We start from the raw sequence: 23,835 nt of genomic DNA on the forward strand, positions 1-23,835 counted from the left end.
ATGGTTATACAAGAAGAGAATAATAGAATGTTCTTGGAATTGGAAGGAACCTTGGCAATCATCATAGGTGCTTAATAAATATGTCAATTGGAAAATGTTACCAATAATGAAAAAAACTGGATTTTGAAAAACAGTGCCAGTTATATGTGAATCCATCCTAATCACTGGCTATTTTCAGCAATTCCTGTTTAAGTGGTCAAACTTTTTTTTGCAGTATAAGGCAAAGAGGAACTGCACAATAACATACCCATGAGTCTGAATGAATTTTTGCTGTTGAATTTGTTGCTGGAAATCACTTTTTTAGTGGCCACAGTCTCCTTCAGGAGCCTCTTAATGAGACCTAGGAGGAAAAAAAAGATCAGAAGATGATGATAAAAAAATGATACTGCAAATGGTATGCAGTTAGGCTGAAATGGACCAGAAACATTGATCCACTGACCTACCTAAAAGGTAAAACATTCCCTGCTACAAAGTGGACCTTTTCTCATCAACTTTTTAAGAGCTCCTTAGGGCACTCTTTAACGCCACATAAAAAGTGTTTGCCAAAGGAACCCTGGGGTACTAGAAGGTTGTAAGTGACGAGCTAATTCTCAGAAGAGTTTTGCCTATATTGGATCACCATAGTATCAAGTGAAGAGTGCCACAGGACCTCAGAGCCCTTTTCCTGCTGAAATTTACTCAGTCATGATCATCCTATCATTTTTTTTTTTAATGAAACAGAAATAAGTAAGTTGGAACATTCATCCCATACTGGGAAGCCAAACTATATTCATTTATATTATTTTATTATTTTTTGCCTAGTTGGCCATGTCTGCTTCCTGTTTGGGTAGTGATTGGAACATACTGACAGATGTGGAAGCATGATTCAAAACTCAACCAGGGCAGTTTTTCCAAAAAATAATTGAAGACTGCATTCAAGCCTGGCATATACATAGACACCTGCTGTTTTTGCATAGCCCAAGCTTACAGGAAGTTTTAATCAATCATTTTCTGTGTGTAGAATTATCCAACCAGAAAACCATTACTTATTTCACCAGAAAAAATAGTTTTGTTTTTCTTTGCTGCTGGATTAGTTGCATCCCATCTCCCACTCACCTCCCTCCCTCCACCAGCAAAAAAAAAAAAAAATGTTTATATCAAAATATATGGATCAATGTCCCAGTTTATAAACAATCTTGGCTTATTTTTAAATCTCCAAAAAAAGTAGATTCTGTCACTTCTTTTGCCAATATGCATAAAAATTCTATCTTCTGTCACATACCCCTTCATTTATATTTATTGAGTGTTCCTCACTATGCCAGGTGCTAGGAAACTAGTAAACAAAAGAGAGAGACAAATGTTGATTAAGTAATCATAAAAAGTATGAATTACAAAAGTATGACTGAAGAAGGTGCTATATAAAAGGATAAAACAGGGGAACCTGATATAACTGTAGGTCTGGAGTGGTGATGGGTCAAGAAAGAAGCAATATTTGAGCTGAGATTTTAATAAATAGACATTAACCCAACAGAATTTGGGAGGGAGAGACAAGAGAGGGAGGAGAAAGTTGCAGGCAAGACAAAAACAACATGTGCAAAGGCCCTGGGGCAAGAGGGAGAATGCACATTGAAGAACAGAAAGGCTTAAGAGAATGTAATACAGAAAAAGAGTGAGAGGGTTGAATTAGCTGAGGCTGGAGTATGTGAGTTTTTGCAGACTTCCTAAGGAGTTTGATCTTCAAAAGCAACTGGAAGTCATTCAAAGGTTTCCAGATTCACATTTTTAATAGCTCATTCTGGGTACAGTATATTAGAGTGAGGAGGTCTTTCAGTTGACTTAAAACAGGTGACAGTAGTACCTGCTGTAAGGATACCAGTGAGTTAGAGGGGAGTGTATGCATTCCGGAGATATTTAGGCAGTAAAACCCACAGGACTTGGCCTTGTTAAATGAATACATGAAAGTATTAGTGAATCAGTCCTCAAAACAGTTCACATTCATTTACTCTTCCCACTTACCACATTGACTGAATTTTAGAAAAATTCTCTATACAAATGGTAATTTTTAAAAAGAGAAAGTATAAAGTACATCCAACATTAGTGTTTTATGAAAAAAAAGGCATGAGTCCTTATATCTTATGGACCTTATTTCAGGTTATAGACAAACCGTCTTTAATTCAGTTATTTTTCCCCTTTGAATATTTTTGCAAGAAACTTTCCCAGGTTTCTAATTCATTCCCTACATTTATTAACATGTAAATGTTAACAGCCTTCAATTTAGAGCCAAGCTACAGATCACTCTTAAAGTGTGTTCACCAGAACCAGCCTTTGTGGAAGTAATAGCTATTACTTTAAAAATATATTTTTTAGAAAGGAAACAATGGTTAAGCAATATTCAACAAGTTTCTTTACTGAAAGGCTTTTCAGAGCCTTTAATGTGCTAATATGCATTATGAATTTCCAAGAGAGAAACAGGTAGCACATCCCAACTCACGTGTCCATGGAATGCCTTCCACTGAGTACCTCAGGGATTCCATAAGAGCCTTTGGGTAAAGAGCTATATACATATTGACTCAGTTCCTTGAACAGGGTTTTGCATGAAACAGGTCTTTATAATTTGTTAAATGAATGAAGATGTAGATTACGACTTGCAAACTCTAAGTCTCAGACGAGAGGGGGTTGGCAAATGTCCCAGGTCTCCACTGGGGGCAGCATTAGAAGGACAGCCTCTTATTACTCAGTTTCCAGCCAACTTGTTGACATGAAATATTCCTTTTTTTTTTTGTTTCTTGAGAAGCCAGAATTCTATATTTCTGCATGAAATTTCGTATTTAAAAGAATGTTTAATGCTATAGGTCAAACAGAACATATAGGTGACCAGTTTTCAACTTCAGAGGGCGGTATTTCTCCACTTTAAAACAAAATTACAATGAAGAGTCAGGACAAGCAACTCTAATGGAGCAACCAAGAATCCTGTGAAATCCACAAATGCTTTCCACCCTTGTAAGGAACCCACAGTGTCCATTTGAGGAACATTAACTCCTTCATTGCCTGGAGGTATCATCAGAAGCCCGAAAATAGATAACTCACCAAATGATACTGTCAGACCCTGAAAGAAAGAATTATTTCATTTAAATCAGCACATTTTCTCCCTATTGAGGAAAGATCAGGTCATTCAGGAATAAATAGCAACGGAAGAGCAATCGCATTTGAGAAAGAGCGTTATTATACCAGAGACCACACTTATAGCAGCACAATCAGACCAGAGTTTAATTACAGGTGGGATTGTCAGATTGTCTGTTTTGCCTAAAAGAAGTACTGTCACTATTTAAAAGACAGTCAACTTTTAGGTATTTAGGATCTGATTCATCATTTTATTGGTGACCCAACCCCAAATTTTGTCCTTTCTTGCTTAGAATACTTATCCATTTCAATGCTAATAGGTGCAGACAAACGCAGACTTTTCAAGTTTATATGCCTTAAATTGAACCAAAAATACACACACATACACCGTACACACAGCATTACGTATTCTGTCGGGGTTTTTTTTCTTATTTGTGTTATTGCAGTAATGGTGCTTTATGGCTTATCCTTTGCTTAAAATTCTATTTGTATACCTTTTTTATCAGTTAGAAGTCCAACATGAATAGTGGGGGGAAAACATTATAGCACTGGCATGTTTCTATTTTGTAAAAATCAATTGTATTTTTAAATGAAGTGTAAACTTGAAAAAGTGAGGGTTTTTTTTTTTTTACTGCTAATGGAACCATATATATAACAAAACCTCTCTAACTAGAGATAACTTGTTTCATGACCTCAACAATCTAAAACATATCCAAGAAAATGAAATTGAACTAATAAGTCTATGAGAGCCAAAACAGATGATAACAAAAAATAATACCACGACCTCATGTTGCCACAGCAGGTTTTCTTTAAATCATTTTGAAACACCTTCATAAATATAATCTCATTTGATTATTCTTAACAACATTGTAAGAAGGAAAGGGTTGGCAATATTATCCCCATTTTTCAGATGAGAAATGGATGGTTACCATACAAGATTTATCCAAATCAGGACATTGACTGAGGCCCTATTAATGATGATGCCAGAACAACAAACATAAACTGGGACGATCCCAGGCAAACTGGAACATACAGTCACCCTAGAAATATGGTGGCTCAAAGCCATGTCCTTCTCTCAGAGCTTATTTGCTCCTGTAATAGCTGACATGCCTCCCCTGTGAGGCAAGATGCTACCTGTAGCTGACAGGTGAGGGGTACAGAGTCAGCCTAGAAGGGCAGGGTTGGACCAGGAGTCTAACATAGATGAATTAGGCCAATGGTCCAAATCATGGTCACCAGGGCACTTAATGAACTTGTGGCTAATGTCCGATTCAAATGTCAAATCAGTCCTCAGATCAAACACAGTGCCCAGACTCTGAGTCAGGCAATGGAAGAGTCCTCATGTCAGGGCTTTGTTCCCCAGTATTTCCAGTGAGTAACTACTCTGTGTTTGGGCTATGGGGATTGGTCAGGAGGGATAAGAAATGACGGAGAAAAAGACAGCAAAAGTGAAGAAGGTAAGTCTGAGACAATAGAAGTAAAATTCAAAAGCAGTCCCCAATCCCAACACAGAGGAACAGAGTTTAACATTTAGGGATATGGACCGGGCATGTAAGCCGGAGTTTATAGGGAAGCAGCAGCTCCTGGGGCATTCATCAGGGCTAGGGACCTGAGGACCAAATATCAGATTTAGAGCACTAATACTAAACCCAGGAATGAGGCTTCTAATTTCTGCTAGGCTGGCAGCTAGGGGAAATCTTCAGAAAAAAGAAAGGAAGAACAGAGAGTCTCATAGGAGCCCCAGTTCTGACCAGTTCATCATCTGATCATCTTGGTTATTGACAGCAAGTGGCGAATGGTATGCTGCTGGACCCAGGCATTCTCACAGTCAGAGACCTGCTGACCAACTGACATCTGGGAAGAGGCAGATGCCCTTGAATGAGTGAACAGAGACCTGCATGGGTTAAGCAGGATTCTGAGTCCCAGTAGTTCCTGAGGGCCCTTGGTTAGATGGTACCTAATGGGCTTCTTGGCTCTAAAATTGGTTTTAAATGGTGAACCTTAACCTTCTTTTTCACAAAGCTTAAGTTATATGCTGTTTAAAAAGGTGTGGCCATATGTAATAGATCTTAGAAAGATGATCTGTCCAAAATAATTAACATGGAAAGACTTTTTGCTTTAAGAGTAAGCCCCCTGGGCTACTCAGAAGCTTCAATTATCCAGACTGAAGCATTCAAACATGTCTGAGAGCCCGAATTCCAGTGCAACCGAGGACTGTTTTGCTTAAAAAGATTAGGATCCCTCCAAAATTAGCATATATCTAAACACTTCTTAGTCTCCATTTGAACTTCCCACTACTGAGTTGTGATGCTTGGGGTAGCTTCCTGAAATGCTCTGGATCTCCTACTTTCATCTGGAAATGAGGGGATTAGACTCCTGAGATCAGGGGCCGACACACTATAACCCACCAGCTAAATCCAGTCCGATATCTGTTTTTGTTAATAAAGTTTTATTGGAACAGAGACACCCTCAGCCATTGACATATTGTCCTTGGCTGCTTTAAATCTACCGTGGTGGAGTTGAGTAGTTACAACACACACTGGATGGCTCACAAAGCCTAAAATATTTATTACATGACAGAATATTTACTACTTTGCAGGAAAATGTTTGCCCTTACCTGACCTAATTATTCTTGATTTTATAAGTATAGACAGACAGATATACAAGTATGGAAATCCATATATATATAATTTTAAAAATGTTCCTATTATTGGTGATTTCACTACCTCAGAGGTTAGGCTTCTCATTTATTCCCCGTCTCTCTCTGCTTCTCTCTAGCATTTTCTTACTTACCACAGCAATCACCTCTCACGTTGCTTGAAAGATTCTTCCTATCGCTTCATTTTGTGTCTGCTGTTCTCTCCCTGTCTCTCTCTCTCTCCCCCTCTCATTAAAGAGAGGGATAACCCCATATAACTAACAACCCCATATAACTAACAATGCTTCAAATTATTTTAAAAAGACAAAGGCCTTTGAAAATACTGTGACATGGTCTTTAAAACAAAGTAACTTTTTAAAAATAAAGCAAACAATACCAAAATGGAGGAACTCTCTCCCTTCAACTAGCTCTCTTTCCTTTCAACGTCCTGCAGAAGGTCCCGAATGCACGCCCACCCACCTCAGTGTGTGGAAATGTCATGCTTGGTTTCGACAATTTGTTTCTCTGCTTTCACCTCATTCTTACGCCTTCAACTTTAAATTTCAGCTTTCAGTTTTCACGTTTATCTGCTGCACTGCTTCCCAAACCAGTGTCCCTGACCTTTCCCACACCACTTCCTGCTGCTTATTTTTCATGTTTTCATAGTCTCCTGATCATAATGGAAGTACTTTGGCTAAATCTTCTCTATCTGAAAATCTCTCCTATACCCTTGACTCCTTTTTTCTCCTAAATCATTTTAAATCACATCACAAAGTTCTATTTTTACCTTTTCTTTAAATATAGTTACCTCTGAGCATTAAAGGACTCCCACTTCTTTCCTTTGAATATCCCTGTATAGAATACCCACTTGGGCTACTAGTTATTTATACTTTAGCAGTCAGCACTGGGGCTCCTTTCCCAGTCTGCTGCCATTAGGAGAACTAAAGCAGAACACTGAAACAAACCACAATGTGAATTTTTCTCTGTAGTGAATCTGAGAATGAGCAATCAACTTCCACTGATAACACAGCACCATACATCCCATAATTATAGTCATGCCTGCTGTAATGCGGTGCTGGTGAAGGGAGGAGATGGAGGCAACTGAGAAAGTCTTTGTGCAATTTAGTTGAGCATCACTCTTTAAACTGCATTATCCACAGTGACGATGTATATTCAGTACTAATCAAAAAGGGAACTAAGACTTGGGCAAGAGCATTTTAATCCTGCAGCACCTCAAATACTATGTAGGTTCAATAACTAAAGATAAAAAACTAACCTTGACCACTCAGTGTATGATAGTTCCCATGAATGATAAGTACTTTCTAGAATTATCTCTTGTAATCCTGCCCCAAACCACTGCCTATGTGCTTTAGGTTGTACACTGCACAAAAGTAGCAAATCTAAGGAGACTGTCACATCATAGCCATCTTATGATTCTGTAATTTTTTTGTATTTTTATCATAACTTTGTTAACTTCAGAGATGAGTGAGCTATGTATTTATTAAGGCAGTTTTGTGGCAGATGACTATAAAATGTCTTTTTTCAGTAGGATTGGAATATTATCACTGTCTGATTGGACTTATGAAAGACGAATACGTTTGATTATTAAAATATCTTGATGATCTAACAAAATTCAAAATAACCTATGTTTCTAAATAAGAAATTGCTTTTCTCACTGAAGTACTGCTTAGTATCTTAACATTTTATAAAAATCTTTATCAGCGTCAATACACTGCAGTTCACATACTCTGCCATGTGTTTTTTGTGCCAAGTGGGATTGTAGAGTTCCTATTTTAAACATGTAGGCACTTTCATTATGATACAAATAACTAGGTAGTAACTAATATTAATTTAGCATTAATAATATACAAAGTGAGTATTAAATTGATATAAATTAGAGATTACTATGTAATGATCTGCTAATTACATTAGAGCACTTGTTTATTTGTTGCTATGGAAATTTCATAATTAACTGCTATTAAACTTTTGGGCTTGTTACGTATCTTGTATTTTTAAATTTAATTTTTTAATTATTGTGATAAAAATTCAAATCATGTATTATATTGTTGAATAATTTGATTTCTATTATTCAGAATTATTTTATGTTTGTATCACTGTAATTAATGAGAAATATATACTATACTAACTTCAAAAAGACGTTTTACTTGAGAGTGGGAACCTTTCTCTAATTTAGGCCAAGATGTCCTGTGAGCTAGCAGCAGCCCTGATTCCTCCACCAACCCTATGATGGAGAAGATATTATTTTTCTCTCTTTACACATGAGGAAAGAGAGGCTTAGAAATGTTAAATAATTTGCTCAGTGTCAGAGATAGCAAGTTATGAGCACAAGAATAAGCTAAAATAGGGAGTGACCATGTCTGTTTTGCTCACCACTTGGATCTCTATGCTTAGCACAAAGCATAGGTCATTAAATTCCTTTTAAGTGGCTGAAAGAACCATGTTGCTTTGAGCAAATTACTTAAACTTTCTTAGTCTCTCTTTCCTCAACTGTTAACAAAAAAAAGGGTAATAACAATACCTGCCTCAAAGGTCATGGTGAGGCTTAACTAAGAGCAGCACTGTAAAGAACTAAGCACTCAATACACGGTAGCTATTCATGCCATTATTTCCTGCAATGTCCAGGGGCTACAAGAATTAGTCTCTATTTTCAAATTGGTTGGAGTCCTATTAAAAACAAGAAGACATTCACACAAATAATTAAAACGCTGCAGAATATGACTTTATCAGATTAGCCAATAGAAGGCCAAGCCTAAGGCAAAAAATGTGAAATAACCAACATTCAGGACACCTTATGTACATTTTCTCTCCCCTGGGGTCCCTCAGGAGCCCTACTGCTTGAATAGCTGGCGATGTGGAGTAGGTTGGCTCGAGAATCACCTCCTCAGTGTTGTCCTTCCTCCCTCCACAAGGGGGACTCTACTCCCTCCTCCAGTGTCCTCCAGGATGGGGATGTGTGTGTGTGTCCCTGCAGGACATTTGGTCCTGTGCAAAATGTCTGTAGGACATTTGGTCCTGTGCAAAATGTCTGTAAGACATTTGGTCCATAAGACATTTAGTCCATACCAAAGGTCCTTGAAATTTTTTCCTATCCAAAGCATCCTTGAACGTGTTTGGTCCATGCCCAAAGGTTTTAGACAGGATCAAATTTCAAGGACCTTTTGTCTCCATGGCCATTTGGGGCAGAACCAAATGTCTGCTAACTGTGTGTGCAGGAAGGCAGGAACCATTTGAAGAGTCAGTTGTTCATTTCCATTCTTCCTGCCCATCTCAACTACATTAAGTACCCAATTAAGGTTCATGAATGAATGAAAGAAAGGGGAATGAAATTACATACAAAACAGCAGAGATGTAGAAAAGACAAGTACGCAAGAGGAACCATGGGGAGGCAGTTCGCAAGTCCAGAACATAAATCTGTTCAGAGGGTTTTCAAAAGATAGATCAAAGGAAGTAAAACCTCCACCAGGGGCAGCTCTGGTCTGTTTAGCTATCAGCCACTTCATAACTTACTTGCAGCCCCTACCCTTGGATCTGCTTTGACAGGAGATCTTTAAATGTTGGGGGGAAATCGCTTAACTGCTATCTGATTCTTCATCTGTAAAATAGAGCTAATGACACTGACCTTCCTCCTAGAGCTATTGTGTGGGATAATTAATTAATAATTGCAGACTCTTTTGAGAGTATAAAGTGCAACATAAATGCTAAGCATTATTTCCATACAGTCTCTGCTGGCTCTTCGAAAGTGCATTCTGGTCCCGTGCCTTTGATCTGCTGTTATCACCTGAAATAGAGCAAACAAAGCCTTTGTGTCATTAAGCAAATGCATAATGAATGCTATTCATTGTTAAAGGTTACTTAGCGCTCTAACTTTTTTTTTTCTTTTGAATAGGGACATCCTCCTGTGAGAGGATTATGTAAGCTAATAGCTAATGTATCAAAGGGAAGGGGAGAAAAGAAGCAGCCATGGCAACCAGAGCCACGAGGCCCACGCTTCAGCCTTGAGAGGAAACCTGTGTCCACCTCAGAGGGAGGATAAGAAAGAAAACCAGAGGGGAAGATAAGCAGAGGAGTCAGTGGTGGCAAATGGCAGGCCAGGGCCTGTGTCTCCTCCTCCCACCGTCTCTCAGCTTATCGCATTGAATACAAGATGCCATGTGCAATATTTGGGAGGGTGAAGGATTCATGCAAGAGTCAAGTTTCTCCATCGTTGCCCTTTTCCACAGGCCCCTCCATCTTCACTGGTGCTTTACTGGGGAGATTGTTTTGCTTTTGAATATAACCTTTTCTAGAGATAGAGGTGGGCAGTGCTGTGATCAGAAAGCCTTTATCCACCCCTGCGTTCCTACTGATGCTCATTTATCTCCACAGAAACGGACCTCGACTTGAAGCCCTGCAGATACCAGTGCAGTTCATTTACTCCAGAAGCAATCGTCCCAAGGTTTTAAAGGTAAGCTAGGTGGCCTGATAGAGACACACTCTCCTCTAAAATGGGGAAAAGCTCAAAACTTGTAGATTGGTTCCTTTTATTGGATATTAAAATATTGGAACAGAATTACAATTCCCTTATGTGTTTCCTTTAGATTTAGACCGAAGAAATATCGCGTTCATTGAGTTGGTTTAGATTTTGCAGGTTTAGACTTTTATGCTCCAACGCAGTTTTAAGGTATTCGGTTATTTTACAAGTTAAATCTTTAAATGTTAGGGTTAACTTTTAAACCATGTTTTTCAAAAACTATATAAATTTACAGTGCACTCCTCTCCCTCTATTCCTTAAAATAATACCCAAAACACAACCCTTACGTCCCCCTCTATGTTTTACTGCCTTGACTATAGAGATTTTATGTCTCTTATTTGGCATTGCTGTTTACTGTCATTCCTCCGTAATTCTGGGAGGTTTTGCCGACCTGATTTTATTTCAGTATCCTTTGGAAAATCTATCTTCACTATGCTTAGTTAACTCAAACTTCAGCACTATTGGAAAAAGCTAGAAAATCTTTCTTAATGCGGAACAAGATCACCACCAAGTGGCCAGCCTGGGCATCCCTCCGTGCATCCTTCCAGATTCCGCCCCCCCACACACATTTTTATTTCATTGGATTATATAGAGCAGAAGTGTCCCTAAAGATAGCTAACCCAGCCCCTTCATTCTTCAGATGAGAAAATTGAAGGTCAGAAAGGTGAATTTCTTTGATCAAGCCCACAATGCCTCATGACATGCCACACTCTTCATTTTTTCAACATCAGTGCCTCACACCTGGGATTGAACTTCAGGGTCAACCAGTCCAACCCTCTATCATACAGATGGGGAAACTGAGGCACAGAGTAGGGAAATGGTTTCTCAAGGATCACAGAGCTGATCAAATTTGGACAAGAACCCAGCTTTATTAACACTTAGCCTGGCATTCATTCTCCTACTAGACCAGCCCCATGTAAAAATGTTTTCTTTCGACGCCTTGATTTATCATAACTCTGGTCTTAATAGGTGACAGCAGTATCTGAGAATGAAGTGGTCAAGTTTTCCCTTCTTCAAAATAAGTCCACACCAGGGGAGCCCTTTGAAAGGCAAACTTCATTCTCATGAACGAACTGTTCCTTGTGGACAGGTGTAAAAATATTTCACCACTTTTGTTTATATATTTAGGAGGTGATGAATTTCAGTGAAGGGAATTAGAAATTCCAAGTGTATTCTTTTGGCTTAAGGAAAATACTTACCTCTAGCTCAAAACGTCTTGATTCTACGGTTTGACTGCAAGCATTAGAGAACTCTCTTTGGCAAGTTGGGAGGAGTCCTCACTGTCTTTGAACTCCCTTCCCTCTAACTTCAAAGTCATTGTAATAAAATAAGAAAGGTCCACAACACTGAGGATTCCTTATCACTGTGAAAAACTCTGAGTTGCTAAGTTCTCAGGGGGAATAGGGTTTGCACAGGGCAGCAGGTGCTGTGCGTTCCTGCCCCACCCCGTGTCCCTGTGTCCTCCTAAGTTTACCTGCAGCTGTGATTCCAGGCAGACTGACAGCTTCCCCCCTCCACTGCTGTCCTCCATTTTGAGGGCTTGGGGGAGCTTCCCCAGCTTCTAGTGGGAAAACTATGAGCTGGGCTTCACAAAGTTTTTCAGCGTGTCCTCAGTGAGACTGAGGCTTAGTTGTCCTAGAGCCCTAGCATTAAACTACTCTTTAACCACATTTAATTAACTTTTCTCCCTTTCCCATCACAGGTTTCCCATTTCCTCCTCTGTGCTTCCTGGAATTACCTCCCATATAAACTACCTGCATCCACATCCTTGCCTCAGGATCTGATTTTGAGGTGCTACAAGCTACGATATTCATACTGTAAAGAAGCCCTGGTTCTGCCTTGGTGGCGGGACTGGTCCTCCAATAACAGTGTCTCCCAGAGGTCCTTCAGCCTGGCCCTTGTTCCTGCACATGGGCAGATGAACCGTGAAGCTCGGGAAGTTGAAGCGACAGGCCTCGACTTGAGCAAACCTCTTGCAAGGCCCTGGGAGGGTCCCTGGAAATATACTCACATGGTTGTGCATTTTTGTAAAATTTGCAAAAGTAGGCATTTTAACCACAGTTAAGACCATTGTCTCTGTCCAGGTGATATTCTGGTGGCCAAGACCACTTTGGGAGTCTGGCGAAAGTGGAAAGTGAGATAGGAATACATATTTTAATGGAACTTTGGAAAGATGTTTTAGAACATGTCAGTAAAACAAATGCAAAATTATAGACTCCTGATTTGTGCGAATATGGAGTATGCTTTCTGTTATCTTTAAATGTGTGTATTTAAAGAACGGAAAGAAAATTTAGATTAAAAAATAGTGGGTAAGAAACAAAAGCAATAGAGTGATAAGCAGAGCAATAAAGTCAATAGAAATTATTCTTATATCAAGAAGTGAATTGCAACCAAAAAATTCATCATATCAAATGCAGTAATTTATTGAGAGGAATAAATAAATTGAGTAGAAGTAATGAATAGGTTTATGGACTGTTTGATAAGCCAATTAATAAAGAGAAGTGAATCATATGAATACATTGGAAAAAATTAAATATCTTGATTATTTGACACCAAATACTGACATCAGTGACTCTAATACAAACTCATAATATGTCACTACAATGAGGATGCCTATGACAAATTGGTTAATGAGTGTCATCAATTCAAAGTATTTAAAATTAGACACGGCACAAAAAAACTTGAAATGCCCTAAAAATATACAGATCATATACGCAAAAAGCTTAAAAGAGATTTTCCAAATTTGACAACCATCCTAACTGTTTATATGACATTGCCAATAATGAGTTTGAAGCTGCAAGAAATGTTTCTAAACTATCAGAAATAAAAACCAAGTTTTAATCAATCAGAGTGGATCTCAAAACCTCCTCATATGAAAAAACCACTGAAGAGTTTGCTTCCAAAAATGTCAGGGAAAAATTATGAAAGCAGTTTGAAAGCAGTTAATTCGTAAAAGCATTACATTACTTTTCAGATGTTGTGATGTTTGTGCTATTTGTCACGCTTGTAATATCTTTCATTATTCCAAATAAATAATGACTCTCATATCTAATTTTGTATTCATAATTTTGTATTCTTTTTCTTAAAGAAAGCCTCCCAAGTTGTATTAGCTTCCATATCTTCCCAAGCCTCCCTCTAACAGTGAACATGATATACGAGACCTTAATCCTGCAACAGAAAAGAAGCAAAATACTCTGTCTTCCACTTAATATACCAAGAATGGATATGTATCATGAGACTTTCCAAAATCAATTCATTTAAGAGAGTGAGAAAACAGTATATGATCTTTCTGTTATGACATGAATCATTATATTTTACGATAAATTAAGTTGGGACTATATACATTTATTCAAGAAAAGAATTACCCACCTACTATATTTGATAGTGACCTACCCTGCTGGCATTTCCAAAACTTAGAAAGAAAGAAAAATGTCACATGAGTTAGTCATCACAGGGGAATGAAAGAAGACTGACAGAGACCTTGGAAGAGTAGACCCCGATACGCTTCTTAGGCTTAGGGGCCAATAAGAAAATAAGACAGTGTGTTACAAACTGCAGGTCAGAATCCATTATTGAGCAGTAGAAACTAATATATTGTAACAATCATTTTTTTAGAAAAAAAAAATGATTAAAAAGAATAGACTAGTTTAGGAAATAGATTGGATCACACATAGTTAGGTTAAGTGTTCTATGAAACGTCTGCATGTGACAGTATGTGTGTACAGGGTTACAATGTAAAAGGCATTTTTTACTGTGGATCACAGTCTAAAAAGTTTGAAAAGTACATAAAAGGGATATGGAGTGGCTGCAGATTTCAGCATAAGAGAATAAGAATGACAGAAACGGTTACCAGAGTTCAGGTTGATTATTTGTGGCCGATTATTTGTAAATTCACTGGAATTTGGGAGGCATTTTTAATAGAAATAATCGTTTTAAGTCATGATTGGATTCCTGAGTGAAACCACAAAAGCTTATTAACTCAAAATATAATATATAAACTATAGTATGATATGGTACAATGTGATAAAATATGATATGGTTAATATAATGACACTATGTAATATAATGAACACAATACAATATAAATTAATGATTACAGTTATTACAGCCCTAAGCCGGCACTCTCATTTCCCTCCCCACTGTCTCCCCACTGTCTCTCCCATGCGCAAGTCTCATGAGCAAACTGTTTTTTATATAGTCTACAATTACAGGATTTCAGTCACAATACTATGTGTATACATTTCAAAACATGATTTAACATTTTGTAATGATAATTTAATACTTTGTTTTGCACTGCCACTTGATTTGGTTTAATATAACTGTTACCTAAACCTTTCTGCCTAATTAGAACCACTCACCCTTCCTTGTCCTCACAAAAGAACAACAGAAATATTGAATAGGCTAAAAGGAATAAGGTTTTTAAACTGGGTATGAGTAAGACCAAATGACACATTTGTTTCAAAGTGTAACATTTGTAATTCCAGCCTTAAGATAAACCTCTGATGTTAAAATTGTCAATGTCTCTAAATAATGAAGTAAAAGAATAAAAAGTCAATATGCAACAGCCAAGCTCAATAAAAATCTGCAGAAGGAAAAGTCATCTTTCATGACAGCCACAGAATAATAAATAGGCAGGTAATCCTCTGAGCTTACTTTGTCATATGTTACAACAACAATATAGGAACTACATTCTAACGGTTATTTGACTTCAGTACCATAAGAGTATCAACAATTCATATGTTGATTATATGCAACTTGATATAGATCTGCTAGATATGTGTGTTCAGACAGGAAGAGAAAAGGGAAAGAGTATTAACATTTATGAAGTATCTTCAATGTGTTGGGACTATATTTGGTCCATTATATGCATTATCTTATGAGGTAGAATGATACATAATATTTTATAATATGTTAATATTGCAAAAATTTTTGTAATGCTATAAGTTATCTGTTACTATACTCATAAAGATACTGTACTAGTGTTCTGTTGCTACTGTAACAACTTACCATAAATTTGTTGGCTCAGAACATAAATTTGTCTTCCAGTTCTATAGTTCAGAAGGGTGAAATGGGTCTCACTGGACTAAAATCAAGATGTCACCAGGGCTGTGTTCCTTTCTGGAGGCTCTAGGGAAGGACCCTGTTCCTTGCCTTTCCATCTTCTAGAGTGTCCCCACACCTTGAAGGTTTTACCCGCTCGGCTCTTGGCCTTCCTCCTCCATCTTCAAAGTCAACAATATTCGACCACGTCCTTCTCACTCTGCTTTGTCTCTGGTTTTCTTTCAATTCCCTCTTCCACTATTAAAGGCCCTTGGGGTTACATTGGGCTCACCCAGATAATCCATGATTGGACAGTTTAGGAGAGGGGAAGTATCGTATGACAGAGGAACATGGTAAATTCAACAGCAGTCTGAAGGCACTGGGCTCCAGGTGGGCCACAAGGGAAAGGATAGGGTGCCAACAGACCTGCTCTGGCCCTCCTCCTCTGACCAAGCCTCTCCATCCTTCTTCCTTCTGTTTTCACCAATCCCTTCTCAACTGGAGGAATAGGCAGCCAGCTGCTGTGAATAAATTACAACTCACTAACTCACACCGACAAGAATGAGGATCCCAGGCCAGGTGTGTGCCCACCGGCACTGCCATCCTCCTATGGCCTCGGCCTACACTCTTTGGTCTTTGGGGCTTGAGCTAGAGATGCGCAAGGAGAGGGAACCTAGAACAGAGAAAGAAGGAATAGATGTGGCCTGACTGAGTGTCTAGTCTACCCCATAGTCCCTTTGCTGGGGAGGGACAGGGAGCTGTCACCAAGAGGCCCAGGGAGACCCATTTACTTGCTGTACACACAGGCTCCTCATTCACAGAGCAGTTTGTTCCCACGTAAATTTTTTAATGCATGGAAAAGCCTTAAATGCAAATGTATTCATATTCACAGTTTTATTTATTCTTAACCTTTTTTTCCTCCCAATTAAATGTTGAGGCTTAAACTAATAAACAATTGATATAATACAAGCTAATTATTTTCGCAATGCCTTTAGCATATGTTGACTTTTTTCTTCATTCACAAAAAGATTTGCTTTATTCTGTAGGAAAAATCCCTACCCTCAGCTCTGAGTCATCCTGAGCAGAAAGGGTTGCCTGCTCTCACCACCTCATTAGGATACTTGACAACAGTTCACAGATCTTTGGGGATAATCAGCAGGCTTTCAAATACTGCCTGGAACAGTGATAAACACTATATTTTTAAAAAATAGTGTAACTCTTACATGGTTCCCTCAGGCAATTAGCCTGTGTTGCTTGCCATCATTGCCCTGCTTCCATCCGCAAAGAATAAGCATTTGGTAATTCCTGGCCACATTTAATTTTCTCTGAAAATTCCCATATGACAGAAAGATACTGCTTTTTGTAGCTTTCAAGTCTCTTTCAGGGAACTGTAAAATGACAACCTTTTAGAATTAGCACTTTTTCTGTAAATAGACACTAAATTACTTATACCAAACAAAGTCACCTATGCATTTTCATTAAAATAATACTAAAATGATAAGTAATTTTCCTATATAACCATTCTGGGATTTATGAGGATTAGAATTCTGTACTATAGTTTAGTAGAAATCACTTGTAGTTCTTCATCTGCAGTGATAGGTGGGGCTAGGAATTTCTGTATTAATTATAATATTTTAGCATATTAAAATTTATATCTAGATGAAGCAGATACTTCAAAGCTTCAAAACTCATGAAACTGCATACGTCTCTTTTAAGGTATAAAACTGTTTGCATTAATATGTGAAATACACTACTAAAACACCCCCTGCTGATTTCATAGGCTTTGCAGGGAGTTATGCAGAATTTTCTGAAAACTAAAAGACTGAGGATGAGATATTTATGATGATAAAAATTAGATCTCAAGAACTATTAGAAACTTGGAAGATTCTCTTAAGGTGGAAGTTTTAAATTCAGGTCATCAACTATTTAATACACACCAGAGGTAAAAGAGCCTAGCAGAGTCAGAAGATTGGAGTTTGAGCTGTGCCCTTGCTACCAGCATAGCAGGGCACACTGAATATCTTTATAAACCTCCACCACAGAACTGAAATGAGAATTAACTGAAGTAACTGTTTTGGGAATAAAAGGTCATCACCTCTCAAATACTGATTATTAAGACGGCATGGCATCAGACAATAATCCTCATATTTAGATGTGGAAACAAATTCTTAGGAATCCACCAATTCTCCATGTAAATGTGTTTTTGCCCTTTAAATTTTTGTTTTGTTTTTATGTTAATGTTAATCTTTTAAAATGTTCATGTGAGCACATTCTGGTTCATCTGAATACCCTCCTTGTAACTGCCATGCAACATGTGTACTCATGATAGCATTAGTGCCAAGTAATTTGACTTGTTTCGAAGCTAATGAAAACAGACACAAGCTGACTTAACATGTAGCTTTCATGTTCCTCCAAGAGAAAGGCAAGCGACAATGGCAAAACTTCTGAACGAAGATTTGGTGGTAGTTTGGATCCAGAAAATTGATGAGAAAATTCAATCATTACGTGGTACACTATAGCATTTGGCAAGCTGAACTTAAAAAAAAAGAATCCGCCAGTCTGCATCAAGAGCAGTGATTTAACATCATGCATCATTTGTACTGCTTTTGTAGCTTTAAATATGTATTTACTGTAATTGTGTTTTAGTTAGTCATATGAAAACTATAAACTTAAGTTTATATTCATATTCAGATTCTATATATTTAAAATAAGATTATAAAAATTAAAATTAACATACATTAATTAAATAATTAACTTTAAAATAATTTAATACTTGAGGGGTGTGGCCAAGATCAGAACTCAGAAAAGAAAGAACTCAGGTTAAGTCTTCTCTCTAAGTCAAATGACCTCATCTCCCTCTATTTCTTCACAGAAATAAGGATAATAATCTCATCCACATAGGACTGTTGTGAGGAATAAATGAAACAATGAATATAACTGTGAATGAATACCTTCCCAGCCCTTACTGTGGAAAGTAAGGGCTCTGAATCAAGAGTCTAGACTTTCAGGTTACATTTCTATGCCACCTTGGGCAAATCACCTTACCTTTATGGGAGTCACTTCCCAATACTCTAAAGCTAGGAGGTAGATCGGATCAGATTATCTTACAGTTCCTTCTAATATAGCTATAACAGCAGGTGGTTGGGTTTTCCATTGGGATTTCAATGGACTCCTCATTTCCAAATCATACCCACAGTTACTTGGCTTTCCATTAGATTTATTTTAAACTTACTATTCTAAGAAATATAAAATTTTATGATTCACTTGTGACCAATGAGCAATTCACAAAAAAACAGGGTTAGAAAAGCTAAATTCTCCCATCTATCAGAGAGATTTTTAATATCTTTCTTTGCTTTGTTGTTTTCCATCCTAGGCAAGTCGTATGACCTCTCCACTGCACTGCTTAAAAAGCAGGCTCTGGGGCTTCCCTGGTGGCGCAGTGGTTGAGAATCTGCCTGCTAATGCAGGGGACATGGGTTCGACCCCTGGTCTGGGAAGATCCCACACGCTGCCGGGCACCTGGGCCCGTGAGCCACAACTACTGAGCCTGCGCGTCTGGAGCCTGTGCTCCGCAACGAGAGGCCGCGATAGTGAGAGGCCCGCGCACCGCGATGAAGAGTGGCCCCCCGCTCGCCGCAGCTAGAGGAAGCCCTCGCACAGAAACGAAGACCCAACACAGCCAAAAAAATAAATAAATAAACAATAATTAAAGGTGCTAATAATTAAAAAAAAAAAAAAAAGCAGGCTCTGGACACAGAATTGTGAATTTAAATCCTGACTCTACCACTTTTTATCTGGGCAGCCTGGGGCAAATTGCTGAACCTCTCCAAGCCTTTATCTTTTGTAACAATTAAGGAGATGATGGTCCTAAAGCACTCGGCTGTGAAGCCTGATACTTTGGAAAAGCTCAGTGAATGTTAGCTATTATCAGTATTATCATGTTTAATTTTCCTTCCCTTTCATCCTTTGTTTTCCAGTTGCTACAAAGAGAGGCTTGCAGGATGAAGGGGCAATAAGAAAACTCTGGGGAGCTATGCAAGAGGCGACAAAAAATACTCAATTCGTAGGCAGATTAGCAGAAAAGAGCAGCCACCACACGCGTCAGGAAACTTAGATTGGATCTGGGTTCCACAGTTTTCTAGCTTTGTGAGTTTCATTAAGGTATCTCACCTCTCTAAAGTTTTTGTTTCCTCCGCTCTAAACGGAGGCTAGTAACATTTACCCTATTTATTTCACAACACTGTTAGTGAAAGGTTCAAAAACAAGTATTTTATATATACACGAAAACACTTCCTAAAGCCTAAAGTACTAAACAAAGCGGTTTTTCTAATTGATGACATTTTGAAGGGACAGGAGTTGGGTTGTACTCTGGCTCTCTCACGAACCACCTGTGCTGATGTTGTTTAACTCCTCTGGGCCGCATTCACCTGCCAGATAATTATAGCTGTAACTGCCATCTTTGACTGCGGCTTTACCACACAGCATGCACTGCTCTACGTTCTGGATCTACACACCAGGAGACCTCTCTCAACGCTACAATTTTAAAGCAGACATTAGGTTCACTTAACAGATTAAGAAGAAAAACAGTAACAATAAGGCCAAGACAAGTTAGAAACCTGCTATCCCGCACCTGCAGTGCTGAGGTTCTAAAAACACCTAACCATAAGAGAGTTATTAGCAATCAACAGTTTTGCCTCTAATCACCTGCGACCCCTCACAGAGGGGCTCTAGGTACGCCCATCCACCAGGAGAACTTCATCCACCAATCCCTGGATCCGCCCCTCCCCGTTCCTGCCCAGGCCCCGCCTCGCCCCGCCCCCCCGGGCCGCTCCGGCCACCGCCCAACCACTAGAGCCGTAGACGCCTCCCCCGCCCTCACGTGCGGAAACCAGCGTGTACCCAGACCGCACCGCGCTTAACCGGACGGCGAGCATGCGCCATGTGTGCGCCCGGACTTCCTGTTCGCGTCCCATCGCTTCCGGCGGGGTACGTCTGACCAATAAGGTAGGCTCGGAGGCGGGCTATAGTTCTGCCCGGCTCTTCGCCCGCCTTCACTTAAGGAACCGCGGGGGAGGACCTGCGTGAGACTTGTGCGGCCGGGCCGGGGCTCATGGCTGCTTCCAGGACGCTCGACACTTTTCGTCTCCCGCCGTTGCCCACGATTCGAGAAATCATTAAGTTGTTTAGACTGCAAGCCGTGAAGCAGCTATCCCAGAATTTTCTCTTGGACTTGAGGCTGACAGGTGGATGGCTTATCAGTGCTCCCCGGATGTCTTCCCCCCGCGTCCCTGGGGCGTGGGTCGGGGGGGGGGGGTTCGCGCGGACCCTGCGGGCGGGTGACGGGGGTCAGGCACCGGCGTGCAGTGGACTTAAGTCAGGCCCTTCTGCCGCTTTGAACTGAAAGAACTCCGGAGTCCCGCCGCCCGGGGGACCTGTGGAATGCGTTGTTTGCTCAGGGGTGTTTGCCGTGGGCTTTTGGAGGCAGGTTGTGCGGACGCCGAGCAAACACTAGGCGTAGAAGGGTTCGCGTTTCCTGAAAGGCGGTTTTGGAATTCGAGTCTCGGTGTGTTTACAATACGAAATACACTGCACGTGCTGACTAGATTGGCTTTTTATGCAGTTAAATTAGAGCAGGGATTTTATCAGTAACAACGTCGGAAGAGTGTCAGTTTCATGGGCTTCGTTATTTAAACGTTTACCTGTTGAGTCTAAAATCCTCGAGGGTGCAAATACTCATTTCGTAAATACATATTAAACCAGCCCCTATGTGCTAGAGCTGAAGATGGGATATGGGAGTGAGCAAGGCGAAGTCTGTCCCCAAGGAGCTTACATTTTAGTCAGTTTACATTCCCACTCCTGAAGTCACGTTTTATGAAGTAACATTTAAAGTACAATAAAATTCACCTGTTTGAAGCGCACAGTGTGATACATTTTGACAAACGTGTATATTCGTTTAAGCTCTACCACCGTTTCTGAGTGCTGGTCGTTCTAAAAGATGAGACTTCCAAGAATACGACGTATATCAAATATGGCCACTAGTTCACGGTTGGAATACTTAACGTTTCTGAGGTTTTGATAATTTCAGTCTGTTTGGCCCCTCTTCAGAAACTGAAAGGATCAGTAAATCACACCCCGAAAGTTCATTTTCTGTTAAATGAAGTACAGTCCACAAAGCAGGGATAGGATGTTTTATTTTTTGGACATAGAATAGCAGTGTGGACAGATCGGTAGCAGTATAACTGGGTAAAAATAGCTTAACTTGGTTTCAGTTTTCTCATCTTTTAATTCGAGGAGAGCTCTACTATAAGAGCTTTAAAAGGTTACCCACCTCTCAAATTCTTTGCTCCTGGTAGTAACCAGAACCAACCTTTTCTACTAGTCATCAGCTACTTTCTAGGTATAGAGCACCATTTTCAGGACTGAAAATACCGGTCTTTATATTTCCAAAAAAAATCCTTCATATACATTTTTTCATGTGAGTCTTTATTCACCTTTAGGAATAAATTCTGGAATCTAGGTACTATTATTCCCTCTTCTATAGGAACCAAAGTGAAGGGAAATTAAGGTACTTGTGTGAGGTGAGAAGCTCAGGTGTGAGCAGGGCAAGATGGAAACCCAAGCGTAGTGAATTGACAGTGCCTCTTTGATAGTCATTTGTATTTAAATGTTTCTGAAAAGTTTAAGGTGGAACGACTGTCCTACCTATTGTGATAGTTCTCCATTAAAAAAAAAATGAGAATATTAAATTCACTCCACGATACCTGTGCTTAATGCAAAATCTCTGTTCCCTCCGAGAGGCATTGGTCTCTAGTGGAGGAAGGATTGGCTTTAGGATTTACACCTGTGCTGGGGTCCCTTCTCTTCCATTTGCTTTCTAGGTGACCTCACCCAAATAAAATAATAAACAAGGAAACCAGGAAGTGTAGAGAAGTTAAACTGGGATAGTAGTTCTTAGTTAATGTGCTGTAAGGATTTGCTGTGAGAAAGCATGTAAAGCACCTATAACAAATAGATGGTCAGTGGGTGCAAGTTTTCTCCTGGCACCCATTAAAGAGAAAACTATTTTTGGATGGTTGAGAGACTTTTTTTTTACTCTAAGCCTACAAGGGTGGGTTATCAATAATGGAAGCAAAAATGAGACTGTACGGTATTAGTGAACAATGCAGTGAAGTGCTGGTATGTTTTCAGTGGCCAAATTTCCACTATCCCAAGAAGCCCAGTTGCTTGGATTTTAATATCTCAGTCAATAAAACCAGTCTGTTGTTTGTTTTTCCAGAAGTGATGGTTGATTGCAGTGAATCCTCAGTAATCTGCTTTTCCATGATTTCTTAAGGTCTGCTACTTGCACGTTTGAACGTTTGCAAAGCTTAAAAAACCTCCACTGCTAAGTCACTTTTTCCTGAAAATAACCAAGAATCCAAGTTTCTGCAAGTCTTATGAGCTAGGAACTTGCTGCCATTGCCATATTGACCACCAACTAGATACCTGCTGGTAAAAATAGAGACTGCCAGCACTTTTTGCTTCTGGATTTTTAACTAGCAGCACTGTGAATTCTGAGCGTGAAACTCGTCTTGCTTATTCAGATATTCAGTGTTCAACAACTGTAGAGAAGTGGTGCGTGCTTTTCCAGGCAGTTCTTCTTAGGAATTGATTGGTTTGGCAGAGGAACAAGTAGAAAAGACCATGTCGGCTAAATTTACGTTAAGGAAATTTGCTATGGTAATCTTGTTTTTATTAAGGGTTTGGTACAATTCACCAGTTATATGGTAGAATATTGAATGGCCACTATATGTTGGTTTAGGTTGAGGGTTAAATAATCGGATAAATATTCTATATATTATATATAAAAGATTAGTTGATTGAGTAATTGCTGATAAGAATTTGTGTAGATTATTTTTCTTTTTAAATTCCATATGTTGAAATTTGCCAAGGTAATCAACTGAAACTTTCTTTTCTCTAGATAAAATTGTAAGGAAAGCTGGCAATCTGACAAATGCTTATGTTTATGAAGTGGGCCCTGGGCCTGGGGGAATCACAAGATCCATTCTCAATGCCGGTGTGGCTGAACTTCTGGTGGTTGAAAAGGATAGTCGATTTATTCCTGGATTACAGGTGAGATACTTGGTGTCTTTTTTAGGAGGCAAAAACTCAGTATAAATCTTCAAACAACGATCCTTAAACCCCAGGGTATCCAAGGATTCTATAGTTTGCTCCTCCAACTGCAGCTCTCCAGGCTTCGTTCCATAGATGCTGATTCCATAGTCTGGAGTGGTATAGGAATCTGCATTTCTAGCCGGCATGCCCACATGAACTGTTGGCCACAGCTTGAATAAACCTGCTTTATGCATTGATACCAAATAAACTAATTGCCTTGTGTGACCTTTTTTTATCTACTAATAGCTGTGCATGTCATGGCCCATTCTTTCAAAAGTAAGTAAAACTAAGTAATGCCAATACTGACTTCTGAGAACCTCATTTAAATTCAGAAAATCATTTCTACAAGCAAAAGATGAAGACATATGCCTCA

General features: G+C 39.2%; 1 protein-coding gene and 1 long non-coding RNA gene across 2 annotated transcripts in view; one reads left to right on the forward strand and one right to left on the reverse strand.

Annotated features, from left to right (window-relative positions):
* Window positions 1–246: 246 nt before the first annotated feature.
* LOC137769676 (uncharacterized) lies at window positions 247–20,083 on the reverse strand. The gene is made up of 3 exons (XR_011075038.1): window positions 20,013–20,083; window positions 9,476–9,536; window positions 247–340 (listed from the first exon to the last, which is right to left on the reverse strand). It is a non-coding gene; the product is annotated as an uncharacterized lncRNA (long non-coding RNA).
* A 285-nt stretch (window positions 20,084–20,368) lies between these two features.
* TFB1M (transcription factor B1, mitochondrial) overlaps window positions 20,369–23,835 on the forward strand; it is a 65,154-nt gene continuing 61,687 nt past the window's right edge. The window contains exons 1-2 of the mRNA XM_068551747.1: window positions 20,369–20,551; window positions 23,269–23,420. Of these exons, the coding sequence (XP_068407848.1) occupies window positions 20,419–20,551; window positions 23,269–23,420 (285 nt within the window). The 5' untranslated portion in view covers window positions 20,369–20,418. The remainder of the gene's footprint in view (window positions 20,552–23,268; window positions 23,421–23,835) is intronic.

Source organism: Eschrichtius robustus, chromosome 9, assembly GCF_028021215.1.
Source record: "Eschrichtius robustus isolate mEscRob2 chromosome 9, mEscRob2.pri, whole genome shotgun sequence".
In the NCBI taxonomy this organism is placed as follows: domain Eukaryota; kingdom Metazoa; phylum Chordata; class Mammalia; order Artiodactyla; family Eschrichtiidae; genus Eschrichtius; species Eschrichtius robustus.